At 35.5% G+C, this 15,930-nt stretch overlaps 1 protein-coding gene across 1 annotated transcript in view; it reads right to left on the bottom strand.

Moving 5' to 3' along the window:
• The window catches only part of arhgap32a (Rho GTPase activating protein 32a), a 57,947-nt gene extending 42,225 nt beyond the window's left edge, over positions 1–15,722 (bottom strand). The window contains exons 1-5 of the mRNA XM_056473830.1: positions 15,551–15,722; positions 9,998–10,115; positions 4,535–4,622; positions 4,349–4,443; positions 4,156–4,240 (exon numbers count right to left, since the gene is read on the bottom strand). Coding sequence (XP_056329805.1) covers positions 4,156–4,240; positions 4,349–4,443; positions 4,535–4,622; positions 9,998–10,086 — 357 coding nt within the window. The 5' untranslated portion in view covers positions 10,087–10,115; positions 15,551–15,722. The remainder of the gene's footprint in view (positions 1–4,155; positions 4,241–4,348; positions 4,444–4,534; positions 4,623–9,997; positions 10,116–15,550) is intronic.
• Positions 15,723–15,930: the final 208 nt, after the last annotated feature.

Genomic DNA, 15,930 nt, shown 5'->3' with positions numbered 1-15,930 from the left:
ACTTTTCATACAATTTCCCCCTAGCATTTACACCAGACAGACAAAAGGCCCATCAGAACTAAATTCCTGCTGTCTGATATGCGAGCACTGGCATAAAATCATTCACCAGCTGAATTGTGCATGAGCTTAGAAATCAACAAAAGACAAGCTGCATTAAAGATCATTTCTTTTTGTTGCTTAACTCTCACGTTTCGAATAGGAGATTATCTGTATTCCTCTGGACTCCTCCAGCCCGGTGATGTGCTCAGTGACTGGATGTGATCTAACAGAACAGGAGTCGACCTGTGTGACCTTGAAAGCTAAAGCACACAGGAAGATGAAGGCGTGCACAGAGCTGAGGAACATGAGGGCAAACGTCCTGTTCGTCAGCTGTGATGTCATAACCAAACCAACAACCTTTCAGAGCAGTATACTGTATATACAGCAAAGTTTGAGGAGGGGCTTGTGGTATATTTATGGAAACGATACATGCTGCTCTCTGCTGGAAACCTTCAGCATAACAACACAATCTGGATGCAAAAAAAGTGCTGCATTTTGAAACAATTAAAAAAATTAAATAAAAGTAGTTAGACAGAGATGAGGGTGAGGGTGAGGATGAGGATGAGGCTGACCATTCCCAAATGAAAGAAATGGAAACCAGATTTTCCAGTTAAGCCCCTAGCATCTTTTCTGATAATGTTAAATCACTCTAGAATGTACATGCACAACACCACCATGCTCAAAAAGCCCTCTGGCAGCATAAACAAGTGAACTGACTTGCATTGAAAGGTCTTTGTGTACGTTGGTTTTTGCATAAAACTTATGCAAATCACTGTTTCCAGTTCACAGACGTCGTTAATCATCATGGTTACAACGGCTAAGAGCATATTAACATAGAACCGCCCACATTTACATATTACTCTACATTAACATATTGTTTGTTAAGTATACAGCATTCTGCCCTGTGCTGATAAAATGCAAACTAACCAGTACTATCTTGACACATCTACATAATTCTAAAGGCACACTAGCAAAAAAAAGTCCAATAAGGCCATTTAAAATTTAATAACAACTACTTTTCCATTGCAAAGTTTTTAAAATAAATGTTTAGCAAGGACGTTTAGTTCTAGGTCTTGATATTAAGATCCACCAGTATGCCCAATGTGTGTGGATTTCAGCAGTGGCATGTAACACAGTCACACTCAATAGCCACTTTGGTGGGGTGAATTTTATATAGGCTATATATAGGGGTGTAATTGATCACAGTTGATCCATGATCCATAAATGGCATCAAATCAAAGTTCACCGTTAACTCCCATGACATGAAATTTGCAAGTGATTTAAAATCAAACAAGAGGATGCAAAAGAAATGTGTAAACACAGACAGCATTAGATAGCTTGCAAATATTAATTGATACAACTACTGTACACCCAAAATTATGTTCGTCAAAATCCCAGTCCTTGTGAGTATTCGCAAAAACACAATTGTTTATCCCTTATGTGAAAGAGTTGAGAAAGACAATACAGTTATACAGTATTAGTATACTGGATCTGTGCATTAGCTCTTAAAGTAACCACAGATTATCATCACTGAAAATAAGGTAAAAATCAATTGCATTTTTTAACATTGATAAGGGTTCAGCTACAATTCTGTATCAGACTTTAATTATTTCAGTTACTTTTTATCATATAAAACTAAATTGTGGCTGGTACAAAGCTAAGTAGCTACTGTAACTACTAGCCACAGTGGCTTGTGAGCAAAAATGTTCATATCAAGCTGTGGATATTTTATTCCAAAAGTTTAATTTGCTGTTTTATTACCCACCTCCAGGCCATACATGATGTACTGTAGGTGGCGTTTTTTCTTCAGCACAACATTATCATTTTTAGCTAAAACCATGGCCCTTGGCAATTCATAACATGTAAGTAAACATATACTGTGTGTATGTTAATGGCTGCATAGAGCTAATGCAAATCTACATTTCTAGTCCCAGTTCCACCCCAATATCAATGCCATTAATCATTATGGTTTCTATGACCATGGGAATATTAATTTCTGAATGGCCACATTTATACATGCTTACATAAACATATTGTCTGTAAAGTATGCTGCATCCTGACCTGTGCTGGTTTAGTGCCATAGTATACGTTATTTAAAGGCACAGTAGCAAAAACAACCTGATTAAAATGGTCAAGTAAAAATACTAAACTGGGAAATGTTGGATGAAGATGCCTTAGAGTATGTCATAAAATGTTATCAAAAAATCTAAAAGTATGTTATAAACATTTTAACAAAATGGGGAAATGTAAAGAATATGATCAACATGAATTTTAAGTATATATTTTATATTGCTACCATATATCGTATTAAGACTATATGTTAATCGTGAACCTATAGTCAAATTAACAACTCATGAAGGGTTATGTGACTGAAAGACTGAAAGTATTGGTGTAGACTGGAGTAATGATGCTGAAAATTTTTAATTACCACCACAGAAATAAATGACATTTGAATTGAATTATATTAATGATATCTAAAGTAAAACATTGCTGTGCTTTTCATTAAAAAAACACGTCTGTTTAGCTGTGCCTTTCCTGAATGAGCACTGTGCTACATCTGACACATCACACTATTTGTGTAATTCTTTCTTTTCTATTTTTTTTCTTCCATTCTTTTTCTTTTATTCTTTTACATTTTTATTTGTTATACTTATTGTATTTCATATTCTTTTTATTCGTGTATATGTAAAGCACTTTGAAATACCATTGGGTATAAATGTGCTTTATAAATATACTTGCCTTGTCTTGCTAAATAAATGCATTCTGCATGACCAAGACACCTTTATTATGAAAAACCTACAGATCCCAAACTTAATGTTGTACAGGAAGTTAAATTGTTATATTGTCATTCATTTTCATTAAATACACTCATCGGCCACTTTATTAGGTACACCTTACTAGTACCGGGTTGGACCCCTTTTGCCTTCAGAACTGCCTTAATCCTTTGTGGCATAGATTCAACAAGGCACTGGAAATATTCCCTCAGAGATTTTGGTCCATACTGACATGATAGCATTATGCAGTTGCTGCAGATTTGTCAGCTGCACATCCATGATGCGAATCACCCGTTCCACCACATCCCAAAGGTGCTCTGCTGCATTGAGATATGGTGAATGTGGAGTCCATTTCAGTACAGTGGACTTCTTGTCTTGTTCAAGAAATCAATCTGAGATGATTGGCGCTTTATGACATGGCGCGTTATCCTGCTGGAAGTAGCCATCAGAAGATGCGTACACTGTGGTCATAAAGGGATGGACATGGTCAGCAACAATGCTCAGGTAGGCTGTGGTGTTGAAACAATGCTCAACTGGTACTAATGGACCCAAAGTGTGCCAAGAAAATATACATCAGACCACCACTGCAAGCCTAAACAGTTGATACAAGGCAGGATGGATTTTATGTTGTTGACACCAAATTTTTCACCCTACCATCCGAATGTCGCAGCAGAAATTGAGACTCATCAAACCAGGCAACATTTTTCCAGTCTTCTATTTTCCAATTTTGGTGAGCCTGTGCGAACTGTAGCCTCAGTTTCCTGATCTTAGCTGACAGGAGTGGTACCCGGTGTGGTCTTTGAAATACACAGACCATCCCGTCTGGCACCAACTACCATGCCATGTCCAAAGTCACTTACAATCACCTTTCTTCCCCATTCTGATGCTCGGTTTGAACTGCAGCAGATCGTCTTGACCAAGTCTACATGCCTAAATGCATTGAGTTTTTGCCATGTGATTGGCTGATTATAAATTTGCGTTAAAGAGAATTTCGACAGGTGTACCTAATAAAGTGGCCAATTAATGTATATAGTTTACAGATATTGCTATTATTTGTGAAAATGCAGTGTGTATAAATGTAACCGTTTGTATAAACAGTATAAATGTATGGTGATGAACAATTACATCAAAATTCACGCAACTTGCCTGAAGAACTGGCCTGCGTAAAAGCAAAAAACCTGACCTGCGTGTAACCTAAACCTAAGGCCTAATTTCAACATGATGGATAATCCGCCACCAACGAAACCAAGACCACAGCCAAGAAGAGCCTAATTAACACATTCCTGTCAACCATGAGTAATCATGAGCTTCGGCAGGACTGCATTTACCACAAAACCCTTACCTGCACGGAGCCAAAGTCAACATTCTCATAATGGAAGTGGGCACATTCTGCCAGCTTGGGAAAATGGCCTTTGGTGAGGGACAGTCTGCAATACAGAAAGAGCTCATCAGTATTCTCCCCCATGGGTCTGAAAGAGACAAGACAGAGAAAGGACTCCACATAAACCTTTGCTTTAATGCACATAAACACCTACTTTTTGACGTTCTTGACCTTCATGCTGGCCGTACTGACACATGAGCGCAGGGAAGACTCGGCAGGCAGTTCAGGGACCGTTGGCGCACCTCGTGCCTGTATATACAAACACGCACATAAACAGAAGATTACACAGCACTCTAAATGCATGAAGCGTGACCTGCAGAAAGCTAGTACACACACGCACCATAACAGCAATGGCGTCCTCCCAGCCTGCGGTCTCTGCTGGCTGCAAGCTCCTGTCTTCCTCCCCCTCATCCTCCTCTGGGTGGGGCCTTAAAGAAGAGAGAAGCAGAGAGGGGTATGGTGAAATAAGCTTCACATACATTACATACAGTACAGTACATACCTCTGCATTGTATCATTCGATCATTTCACCAGTGAAATTCCAGAACTAGGATTATCTTAAAGGAATAGATCATCAAAAATGACAAAATACGATGCTGTGCAGAATAGTGTTGACATACTTTGAAATTTGTGATTTTTTACATTTATTTCTTTTATTTATACAGTGCATCCGGAAAGTATTTATAGCGCTTCACTTTTTCCACATTTTTTTAATGTTACAGCCTCATTCCAAAATGGATTAAATTCATTTATTTCCTCAAAATTCTACAACAAAATATCCCATGATGACAATGTGAAAGAAAGATTTTTTGAAATTATTGCACATTTATTAAAAATAAAAAACCTGAAAAAAAATAATAAAAAAATCACATGTACATAAGTATTCACAGCTTTTGCTCAATAGTTTGTTGATGCACCTTTAGCAGCAATTACAGCCTCAAGTCTTTTTGAATATGATGCCACAAGCTTGGCACACCTGTCTTTGGGAATTTTTGCCCATTCCTCTTTGCAGTACCTCTCAAGCTCTATCAGGTTGGATGGAAAGCAATGGTATACAGCCATTTTCAGATCTGTCCAGAGATGTTCAATAGGATTTAGGTCTCGGCTCTGGCTGGGCGACTCAAAAACATTCACTGAGTTGTTGTGAAGCCACTCCATTGATATTTTGGCTGTGTGCTTTGGGTCATTGTCCTGCTGGAAGATGAACCGTGGCCCCAGTCTGAGGTCAAGGGCACTCTGAAGCAGGTTTTTACTCAGGATGTCTCTGTACATTGCTGCATTCATCTTTCCCTCTATCCTGACTAGTCTTCCAGTTCCTGCTGCTGAAAAACATCCCCACAGCATGATGCTGCCACCACCATGCTTCACTGTAGGGATGATATTAGCCTGGTGCTGAGCGGTGCCTGGTTTTCTCCAAATGTAATGCCTGGCATTCGCTCCAAAGTGTTCAATTTTAGTCTTACAGACCAGAGAATTGTGTTTCTTATGGTATGAGAGTCCTTCAGATGCCTTTTGGCAAATTCCAGGTGGGGAGTGGCTTCCGTCTGGCCACTCTACCATACAGGGCTGATTGGTGGACTGCTGCACAGATGGTTGTCCTTCTGTAAGGTTCTCATCTCTTCACAGAATGCTGGAGTTCAGACAGAGTGACCATTGGATTATTGACCACCTCCCTAAGACCCTTCTCCCCCAGCTTAGATGGCCTACCACCTCTAGGAAGAGTTTTTCACTTTTTCACTGTTGTGCTCATTGGAGCTTTCAGAGCAGTAGAAATTTTTTTGCAATCTTCCCCAGCCATGTGTCTTGAGACTATCCTGTCTCGGAGGTCTACAGACATATTCTTTGACTTCATGCTTGGTTTGTGCTTTGACATGCACTGTCAATCCTGGGACCTTATTTAAACAGGTGTATGCCTTTTAAAATCATGTCCAATCAACTGAATTTACCACAGGTGAACTCCAATTAAGCTGCGAAAACATATCAAGAACGATCAGTGGAAACAAAATGTACCTGAGCTCATTTTAGAGCTTCACGGCAAAGGCTGTGAATACTTATGTACATGTGATCATTGTCAGTTAGTCATTACTACGCTGTGACAACGTCATGAACTGGTACCAATTTGATCATATTCAGGGCAGACAATTACTTGTCCTTACTTGCCCCATAAAGGCAGTATATTTTTATGTATGACGTATTTGGAAAATTGATAGCAAAATTAGGCAAATCCAACTTCTTACATTCAGTTAGAGGCATCAAAATTAGGTTGGGCCATTCAGTGGACATTTACTCAAAACCAATTAAACTCAAACATCTAATTCTCTGCTGTACAAAAAAATATATAGGTCATGGTAAGTGATTGCCTGGCAACTTTGCAAAGTTACACTGTAGCAAATAAATTTTTCCGGTTGTTACGACGTAATAAGTTACATCGTCACAACGAAACTTTGGTCATCAAAATACTTTGCAAATACACACGATTAGCTGGGACTGTTAATTTTCTTTTTTTTTTTTTGATAAATACATTAAACGTAACATTATCAAAATGACATCTTCACAAAAAAAAAAAAAAAAAAAAAATTATGTATATATAAATAATTGTGATGTTATATCTGAAAAGTTATGTGGAGACCAGGGTACTAAAATGCACGTTTTCATTAAAAACTTGTTAAAAAGACATTGCAGTTACATTGAATAGTAAATCATGAAATTACCAAGCTATTACTAATAGAATATTGTTTGTTTGTTTGTTTGTTTGTCTTTGAGTTTGTGTGTGTTGCATGTTGAGTTAAGTATTATTATCTCTTTTTCTTTTACCACCCAATCTTTCTAATTTTTCCTGGCCTTTTAAAAGACCTTTTAAAAAAGCCAACAAGCCATTCATTCTCCCCCAGTTACTTTTTTCACAACTTTGGCTGCCTAATCATACAGGACATGCAGGCAATAAACAAACCGAGTTGAGAGGCACCACTCATTACCCTGAACTCATGACCTGCGAGTGAACAAATAACCAAACAACAAGTCAAAGTTAACCAAGGCCAAGCTGTGTCAATAACACTAGAGTAAAGCTGCTCAACAAACACAAGCAAGTCCTAACACATTTTTAATGTATCCATTAGAATCTAATACATAGCCATAAATAAAATGGCAAAAACAAATGTACTAATGGAGAATCTGGACCTTATATAAAGTCTTTAGATTGTTACTGAAAATCAGGATGTATACTAGTAACACAAACCTATTATGTGACAGAATAACAGTTTACTGTATAAACCAACTGTAATGAATTAACCATGCCTAAAAGCAAAAGCTTGATAAAATGATCCACTCATTTCAGATAACCTCTGGAGCATTACCCAGGTCACCCTGCAGCTGAGAACAAGGCCGAGAGGGTCGAAACAAGGAGACGTTACAGAAGATCAGATCAGTGGCAGTAAAAAGCGTGCTATTGTATGTTCTGAGACACAAAAGGATATCGCTTCAGTCAGTCACAAATGAATCCACCCTAGGTAACAAAGAACAGGTCCTGAAATATGATGCGCTCCAGGGGTAAGGAAAGGTGAGCTGGAACAGCTTTAAGGATTGGGAAGCCTTTAGAATGGGAATAAAAGGCTAGAGTTTAGCCAATTCATTCAGTAGACAAAAGACAAAGTCAGTGATTTTGTTCCAGAACATCCCACACTCCCCCCTTTCCTCCTCCAGATTAGACCACAGTGAGATTGAACGATAATGCCCGAGTCTGTTCACGGAAGAAAGAAGCAAAAGGCTCAGTGATTTCTGAGAATGTTTGGCATTAGATTTGTCAGCTGTTTTGTCATGTTTTCTTAGTTTATGTGTCAAAAAAAGCATTAGTCAATGAAAACTGTTAACATTACATTCATATTAGTTATTCTGCAAAATAATAGTTAACGATGATCAAAAAAAACATTCTCAAAAGTAGAACCACAACTATTACTGACTGCTGTCATTCCATGAAATGTACATGATTTTTTAGAAAAAGTTCCCACATCAAATATCCCCTTAGTCAACCAGATCTTTTGTTTTAGTAAAGTTTTAGTTGGCTTAAAGTCTAGACATTTTAATAAAGATTTAGTCAATGAAAACTGCTGATAATTCAGTCTTTTTTAGTCATTCTGTTTAGTCAACTATTACTCATTCTGCACAATAAGGGTCATGATGGTCATGACAGTTTTTCTTTTGAGAGTAACAACAAATGTCAATTTACTATCTGAACTACTCACTCACTATCCTTTGGCTTAGTACCTGATTTATCAGGGGTCACCAAAGCAAAATGAACCACCCTACTTGAACTAACCAAGTTATAATAATTATTGCCATAAAAATGTATTTTTAATAGGGACCTACATGGGTCATCATCAGTGGTGTAAAGTAACAAATTACAAATACTCAAATTACTGTAACTAAGTAGTTTTTCCTCAGAAATTGTAATTTACCAAGTAGTTTTCAAGATGTGTACTTTTAATTTCCCTCAAGTAAATTTTTAGTGCTGTATTAGTACTTTTACTCAATTACTTTCCTTCAACCTGAAGTCACTACTTTATATTTGCCTGTCTATGAGGATTAGAAAAATCTGTTCTGTGATTTTTGTCCATTAAAATCGCATGTAAAAAGTAAATCACATCATACTGAACTACCTCAAGACAAGCAGCAAAGTGTTTGGAAGCATTAAAAGTGGTCAAGAATATGTCCAAAATCTTTACACACAATGACTGAGAGACTGAATGTCACTGATGAGAAGATGACGCATGTATTCTGTATAAATGCACTACAGAATATTACGTTTACACAGACGCATCAGCCATTCACAGAATAATACTCATTACTCACTACTCTTAAGTACTTTTAAAGGGCTACTTGTACTCATATTTGAGTAATATTTACAACAGATACTTTTACTCTACTTGCAATACATTTTTGGGCAAATAATGGTACTTTTACTCGAGTATGTTTCAGTACTTTTTCCACCACTGGTCATCATACAAAAGCTTTAAAGAAATTTTACAATTGTAACTTACATTACAATTTAAACCATTACATTAGATTTAAAACTTAAAGTTAAAACTTTTAAAAGGTTTTATAAGTGTTGATACAAACATGATTATTTTATTTTAATACAAATATAGAAATTCTACATTGTATAGTATCCTATTCTATGTTTTGTTCTGCATGCAGGTTGAATTAAATGGTTTTGATCTGGAAGAAAAAAATTTGGATATTAGATATATTTTAATTAATATAATTATAATAAATAAATTAAACAAATAAATGATCAACTACAGTACTTAAGAGCACATTTCAACAATATCAAAACAGTTATTACCCTAATACTTTGTAAGAATTACATTTTTTATGTTTTTAATTAATAGCTAGTAAAAGAATGTCATTAACTATCACATTAAAGCACGCCTGTTTCCCTAATGTGGTCCAGCATGTTCATTCATTGATGCCTCTACCATCCTTGTTATCATCTCCGCTGGGCACCAGTTGCGCACAAATCACCCCTGTAATTTCATCCTCAGGGGACAAATTCCCATCTGCTGCATGCAGCGCTGGTTAAATCTGCTGTCTCAGAAATAAAATAAGGTGACCAGTCACATGACACAGGAAACGCCTGAGAGTGCAAAAACCAACACTACATGCACACTGCACCTGATTATGCAGACATTCAGCCAATTGTGAAGAAAATGCCTCATCTAACCTTGCAAGACAAAACGCACGCTTTAATGCATAACTAGCTGCAGGCAAAAGCCCACAGACAAGGTGAAGCGTGCAGGCTGTTACTTACCCTTCACAGGGATCATGAGTGCTTGCGTCTGTCGGAGGTGTTGAAGCTCTGGCGTGTGTCGCTGCTGCAGTCCTGCTGCTCGCCTCCATGATACTGAGTCACTGCTACAGCTGCCCGTCTGTGAGGGAGGAGGAGAGAGAGAAAGAGGGGGAGTGTGAGAGAGACACCGGACTTCACTTTAGTGTCTACACCTACAATACAGACACTGGATGAGGCCCTGTGGAATGCATGAGCATGTAGCAAACATGAACAGGTTTATTTAGGTAATTTTGACATAACATTGAATAAATTTATTCATACATACTGTACATAGTTTGTTTTGATCAAATGAAATAGGCAGTTCATTGCACTGTGATAACCAATGAAAAAGCAGGGAATAAGCCAGAAGGAACGTAAAATAAAATAAAATAAAATGAGATAAAAAAAATTATAATAAAATAAAAATAATATAAAAATAATAATGAAATAATAAATGTTTTTAAATGTAATTAAATTAAAAATAAAATGAATCAAAGATGATTGATTCATTTTATATTAACCACAATCATTTAAATAAAAAAATAAAAATAGAACCCTAACCTAAGTTTTTATAGGTTCAATTAAATTTTATAATAGATCATGTATATTAATATCATATCAATATTAACATATGATATATCAATATTAGAAATTAAATCAGTCAATCAATCAGTGATACGTATGTATAAGGTGGATTTGTTTACATTGCATTATTACAGCACCCATAAACAAAAACAATAATAATGTGTGACCATATAGCTTTATTCATTTTATTCACAACTGCCATAACAGCATCAAAGTCTATGCTGATAACGATAAATTTATTCATTTAGCACAGCCTTATCAAATTCATGCACAGTTTACTTCCAACTCTGCTTTAACACACTTACCTGTAGCTTTCAAACAAGCCTGAAGGACTGAGTTAGTTTGATCAGGTGTGTTTGATGAGTAACAGCTAAACTGTGCAGAGCTGTGGCCCACCAGGAACAGTGTTTGACAATGGTGATTTAGCAGATATTTTTTTCCAATTCGTCTAAAAGGCTATGTCAAGTTTAAGCGAGTTATTTTAGTACATTCTTTTTCAATGAATAAATCAATTCTTAAATGTCATGGACATAAAAATTGGACTTATTTCACCTATACTTTAATACCAATGATGGCTATATTTATTACAATAATAAATATGAGGTGCAACTAGGGCTGTGCGATTTAAGGAAAATATCTAATGGTGATTTTTTTGACAGATATTGCGATTTCGATTTGATTTGCTATTTCATTTTGTGGTCAAGCTTCAGGTGAACGATCTGTACCAGAGCTTCTTATTGCTAAAATGCAGTAAGTGTTATTTAAAAAAAGTAACTAAAAAGATATTAACCTACTTAAACATTTAATCAAATTTATTTTTAAATATTCAGAAAATGAAACAAATTTTTCTCTAGAGCAAACAGTAAACACAAATAAAATGACCTTACCTTTCTGTAAACAAGTTGAACTCAAATTAGGGAGATAGTGGAGCTTATTTTAAAAACAAAAAAAATTATTATAAAAATACAGAACACTCAGCAAACTTACATGGCTAAAACTGCTCTGAAATTGTACTTTGCTTTTGCTTGCTACTAGATTGAGTGTCACTGGCAATATTTTGAGTTGACTTTTTAGCAAGACACTCATCACTCAATTATGCTCACTCAACTGGCTAAGACACACAGACGGCAGCATGCATTTGCTCTGGGCAGGGGAAACTAAATAATACACATTTATTTCATAATTGCTGCCTCTTGCGATTAGCTAACTGCAATAGTTCAAATTACAATTCGATTTCGATTAATCGCGCAGTCCTAGGTGCAACCATGGCTTCTTTTATGAACTTTAAATACTATTGAAAGACTATTGGATCAAATGTTATGTTAATGTGAATAAATAACTAGAATCAGTACTTTATATTTTAATAACAGCATCAAATGATTACTTAATAAATAAATAAATAAATAAATAAATAAATAAATAAATAAATAAATAAAAACAAACAGTCACATTTTACATACTTTCCAAAAACGGTGTAGAAATATTTGCAATAATTAAAAATTCACTGATTACTGATATGGGCGACATGGTGGTTCAGTGGTTAGCACTGTCGCCTCACAGCAAGAAGATGTGTTGGTTCGAGTCCCAGCTGGGTCAGTAGGAATTTTTCTGTGGAGTTTGCATGTTCTTCCCGTGTTCACGTGGGTTTCCTCCGGATGCTCCGACCCCCCCAGTCCACAGACATACACTATATGTGAATTGAATAAACTAAATTGACTGCAGTGTGTGTGAATCAGTGTGTATGGATGTTTCCCAGTACTGGGTTGCAGCTGGAAGGACATTCGCTGTGTAAAACATATGCTGCATAAGTTGGCGGTTCATTTCGCTGTGGCGACCCCTGAAAAATAAAGCAACTATGCCGACAGAAAATGAATGAATGAATGATTACTGATCTACAGTATCGAAGAGTTTTTCATTTATATAATGACATAATTTCATTTATGTTATGTTTGAACATAATAGATTTATTGGCATATTTTTTATTGCTGTAATGACATCAATGGCTTTATTCATTCATTCATTTATTCATAAAAGAAAGAAAGAAAGAAAGAAAGAAAGAAAGAAAGAAAGAAAGAAAGAAAGAAAGAAATTTATCAGAACATAACAACAATAAATCACTTTTTAAATCCACATAAATCTACTTTTAAAAAATTGTCAGAAATGATTTATGTCAGAAACACTGTGTATAGCCATTCAATCAATGTAACTGAATTCAACCGGAGTTCAAGAAAAAAAATCTGTTGGCTAAATGGAGACTGCCGTCCTTGAAATACAAATAAACCTAAAGAAAAATCAATGACAAGGACAGTTTGTACCATGTTTACTGATGCATGAACACAAGACTTACACGGGACTTGTACAAGCAATGTTGCAATACGCTACGCCATTAATAATTCAAGTGTGAAGCATAAACAAAAGGAATATTCAGTCACACCCACAGTGACTGTTTAAACACCACAGTGAGAGAAACCTTAGTAATCCTGACGTGCACAACATTTATGATCTACTACTGGAGGTCTCGGAGAAGCGAGATGTGAAAACATATTCCACTCACACTCTACAAACTGTCAAAAGTGCTGACGAGGAGAAGCTTAAAGTTGAGTCAGCAGAATGAGTCCTCTATGTGTGCATGCAGATACTGTACCTGAGAGGACAAACGTCACCTTGAGCACAAAACGCACACAGCAGCGCCGGTGATTAATCCACACATATTCACACAGCCACTGAAATGAGTATATTTTCCCTCCACACTAAGCTATTATCTTAAAATAAGCAACAGATTATTGTTTTGAGGTCAGAATTAAAGAATATAATGAGGTCTAAATAACTATATCTAATAAAAAAAAATATTGCATTTCTTTAGACTATTTTGAGGGATGTAAACAAAAACAATGGTCCCAACATATTTCCTGTTTTACATTTATACTTTCTAAAGCTTCCGAGAATAATATAAAATAATTGAATAAGCAAATCCAGTGTTAATGATGTGACATTTGCAGTTAAAATTTACGTTAACATTATATTAAAACATCCGTTCATATTTTCAAAAACAATTAACCACAGAATGATGTAATCAGAAAAATATCAACCTGTAAATATATTTTATAGTTTAGATGAGGAAAATAAACATGCATTATGGATGTGATTAAAAAGTCTGCAAGATTACAGTAAACAACATACTGAGTAGAAAAATCTGTGAATTAAACTGCTCAACCCAAAAGAAACTTTGCTAATCAAAAGGATAAGAGTTGGCTCTCTATTGAACAAACATTGTTGATTTTATTTATTTTTTTACATTTTTGCATTTATGAGGAAAAAGCTCTGTTATGGATGTGACACATATGAAATTGCTACTTGTGTGACTTTGGTTAATCAAATATAATTGTTTGCAAACGCTGAAAGACATATTGTTGAGTATTTTTGCAGTAAAATACAAGCCTACAACATTTTTTTTTCGCCATTTACTTTTTTATGGCAAGGTTAACATTTGCATGGAATTGCTTTAATAGAAAATTAATATTTTTATAAACTTTTATTAAATATTAATATTATTAAACAGCTATATATAAACAACTGCTTTTTAAATGATCAATACTGTATGAGTATACGTTTTGTGTGTTCCAAAAAAAGGACAGAGAGAGATACAAAGATCAAAGGCAAATGTAAAAATGTTTATAGATAGATAGATAGATAGATAGATAGATAGATAGATAGATAGATAGATAGATAGATAGATAGATAATAAATTATCTATTTTACTTTTCAGATTTATAGATTTGATAGATAGATTTTATAATTATAGATTTATCAGATTTATATATATAAAAAAGCATGAATAAACATTAATGGAGTTTGGTCCATATCTTCAAATGAAATATGAGACTTAAACATCTTATGTTGCTGGTGAGAAGAAGGGAAATGAATGTAACACCCAGTCAAAAAACAGTCTGTGAATTCAGTACTATTGTTACAGAAACAATTTGAGAGTTAACTATTGATTAAGTTTATACTGAACATTTGTCAAACGCCCAAAATATCGTATTATTTTATCCCACATTTAATCCAAACCAATTTGGAAGTACAGGAATATGTTTTCTGTGCACAATGTGGAATGTTAAATATTTGTTTACATATTTTTTTCAACATAATATATATGGTTTTTTTTTTTTTTACAGAATAACAGTGGTACTCATATCTTGTGACAAGTACAGCTATTTTTGTTCGACATTCAAATGCATACAAACCCTTGGAGACAAATAGACAGACAGACAGGGGAAAAAACTAATAATTTGAAAATGCATCATGGAAACATTAATAAATGGTCCCGGACCTTTGGACAGCACGATTCAGTGAGCAATTGAACTTTATGTATTACATCATGTTTGCATGACATCATCTGCTCGACTCGAGTATGGGATTGTACATTATGAAAGCTGATGTTCATTGATGTGGTTGCTAAGCGACAGATTGTCATGCAATTTTGAATATGTGATGAGGAATGTTTACAGAAAGTGAATAACATGAACACAGAGTAGGCTTGCGTTTACCGTTGCGTGACTAAGGAGGCGAGTAAGTGAACTTTAAGCTAAGTGATGTTGAAATCTTGATTTGGCTGGTAATAAAAAGAGAACAGTTGTCATGGGCAACAGTATGTGACTTCCGGTGAGGGTTTTTAACGTTTAGTTTCTTTATAAAGACTCGTCGTGGATGTTTAAGTTCCGAAACACTAGACTAAATGTTTTCAGCGTGTATATTATTATCAGTTATGTAACGTGAATAACGTGACAGTATTTAAGGAATTTACAACGGCATATGTTTGATTACAAACAATTGTTATTTATGGAAGAAAGTATTACTAGAAAACACTGACGTATATTTTTGGTCGTTTACAAGTGCGCATGCTACCTAAATCGCCAGCATAAAACAGAAGGAAAGATCAACATAGCTCACCTGACTGTGATTGTTTCAGCGTCACTGGACCAAACGACATCCGAGAGATGTTTCCCTCTATTATACAGGTAATCCCATTACTTTGAATGAGTGTGAACAGGCATCAAAAATGGCACCCTTCATCGTGTGTGAACGTGTTATCGGTGAGTGAGTAAATGAAAGTGCTCCTTCTCGAGGCAGGACACATGAAAACTTCTTTCTTTCCTTTACGCATCACCTGATAAACTGAGTGCGCGTGTGTTTGGGGGCGTGGCTATGAGCAAGGTGGATATAGGATCCATTTAACTCTTTGTCCTTACCCGAGATATAAATCTGAGCAACATTGAAAACTTTTTTTAATCATGTTTAAAAAATTGACATAGGCTACAAGTTCAGCCTTT

Source organism: Danio aesculapii, chromosome 15 (assembly GCF_903798145.1).
Source record: "Danio aesculapii chromosome 15, fDanAes4.1, whole genome shotgun sequence".
Lineage (NCBI taxonomy): Eukaryota > Metazoa > Chordata > Actinopteri > Cypriniformes > Danionidae > Danio > Danio aesculapii.
The sequence above is the reverse complement of the archived record's forward strand: the minus strand, read 5'-3'. Positions and strand labels throughout refer to the sequence as shown.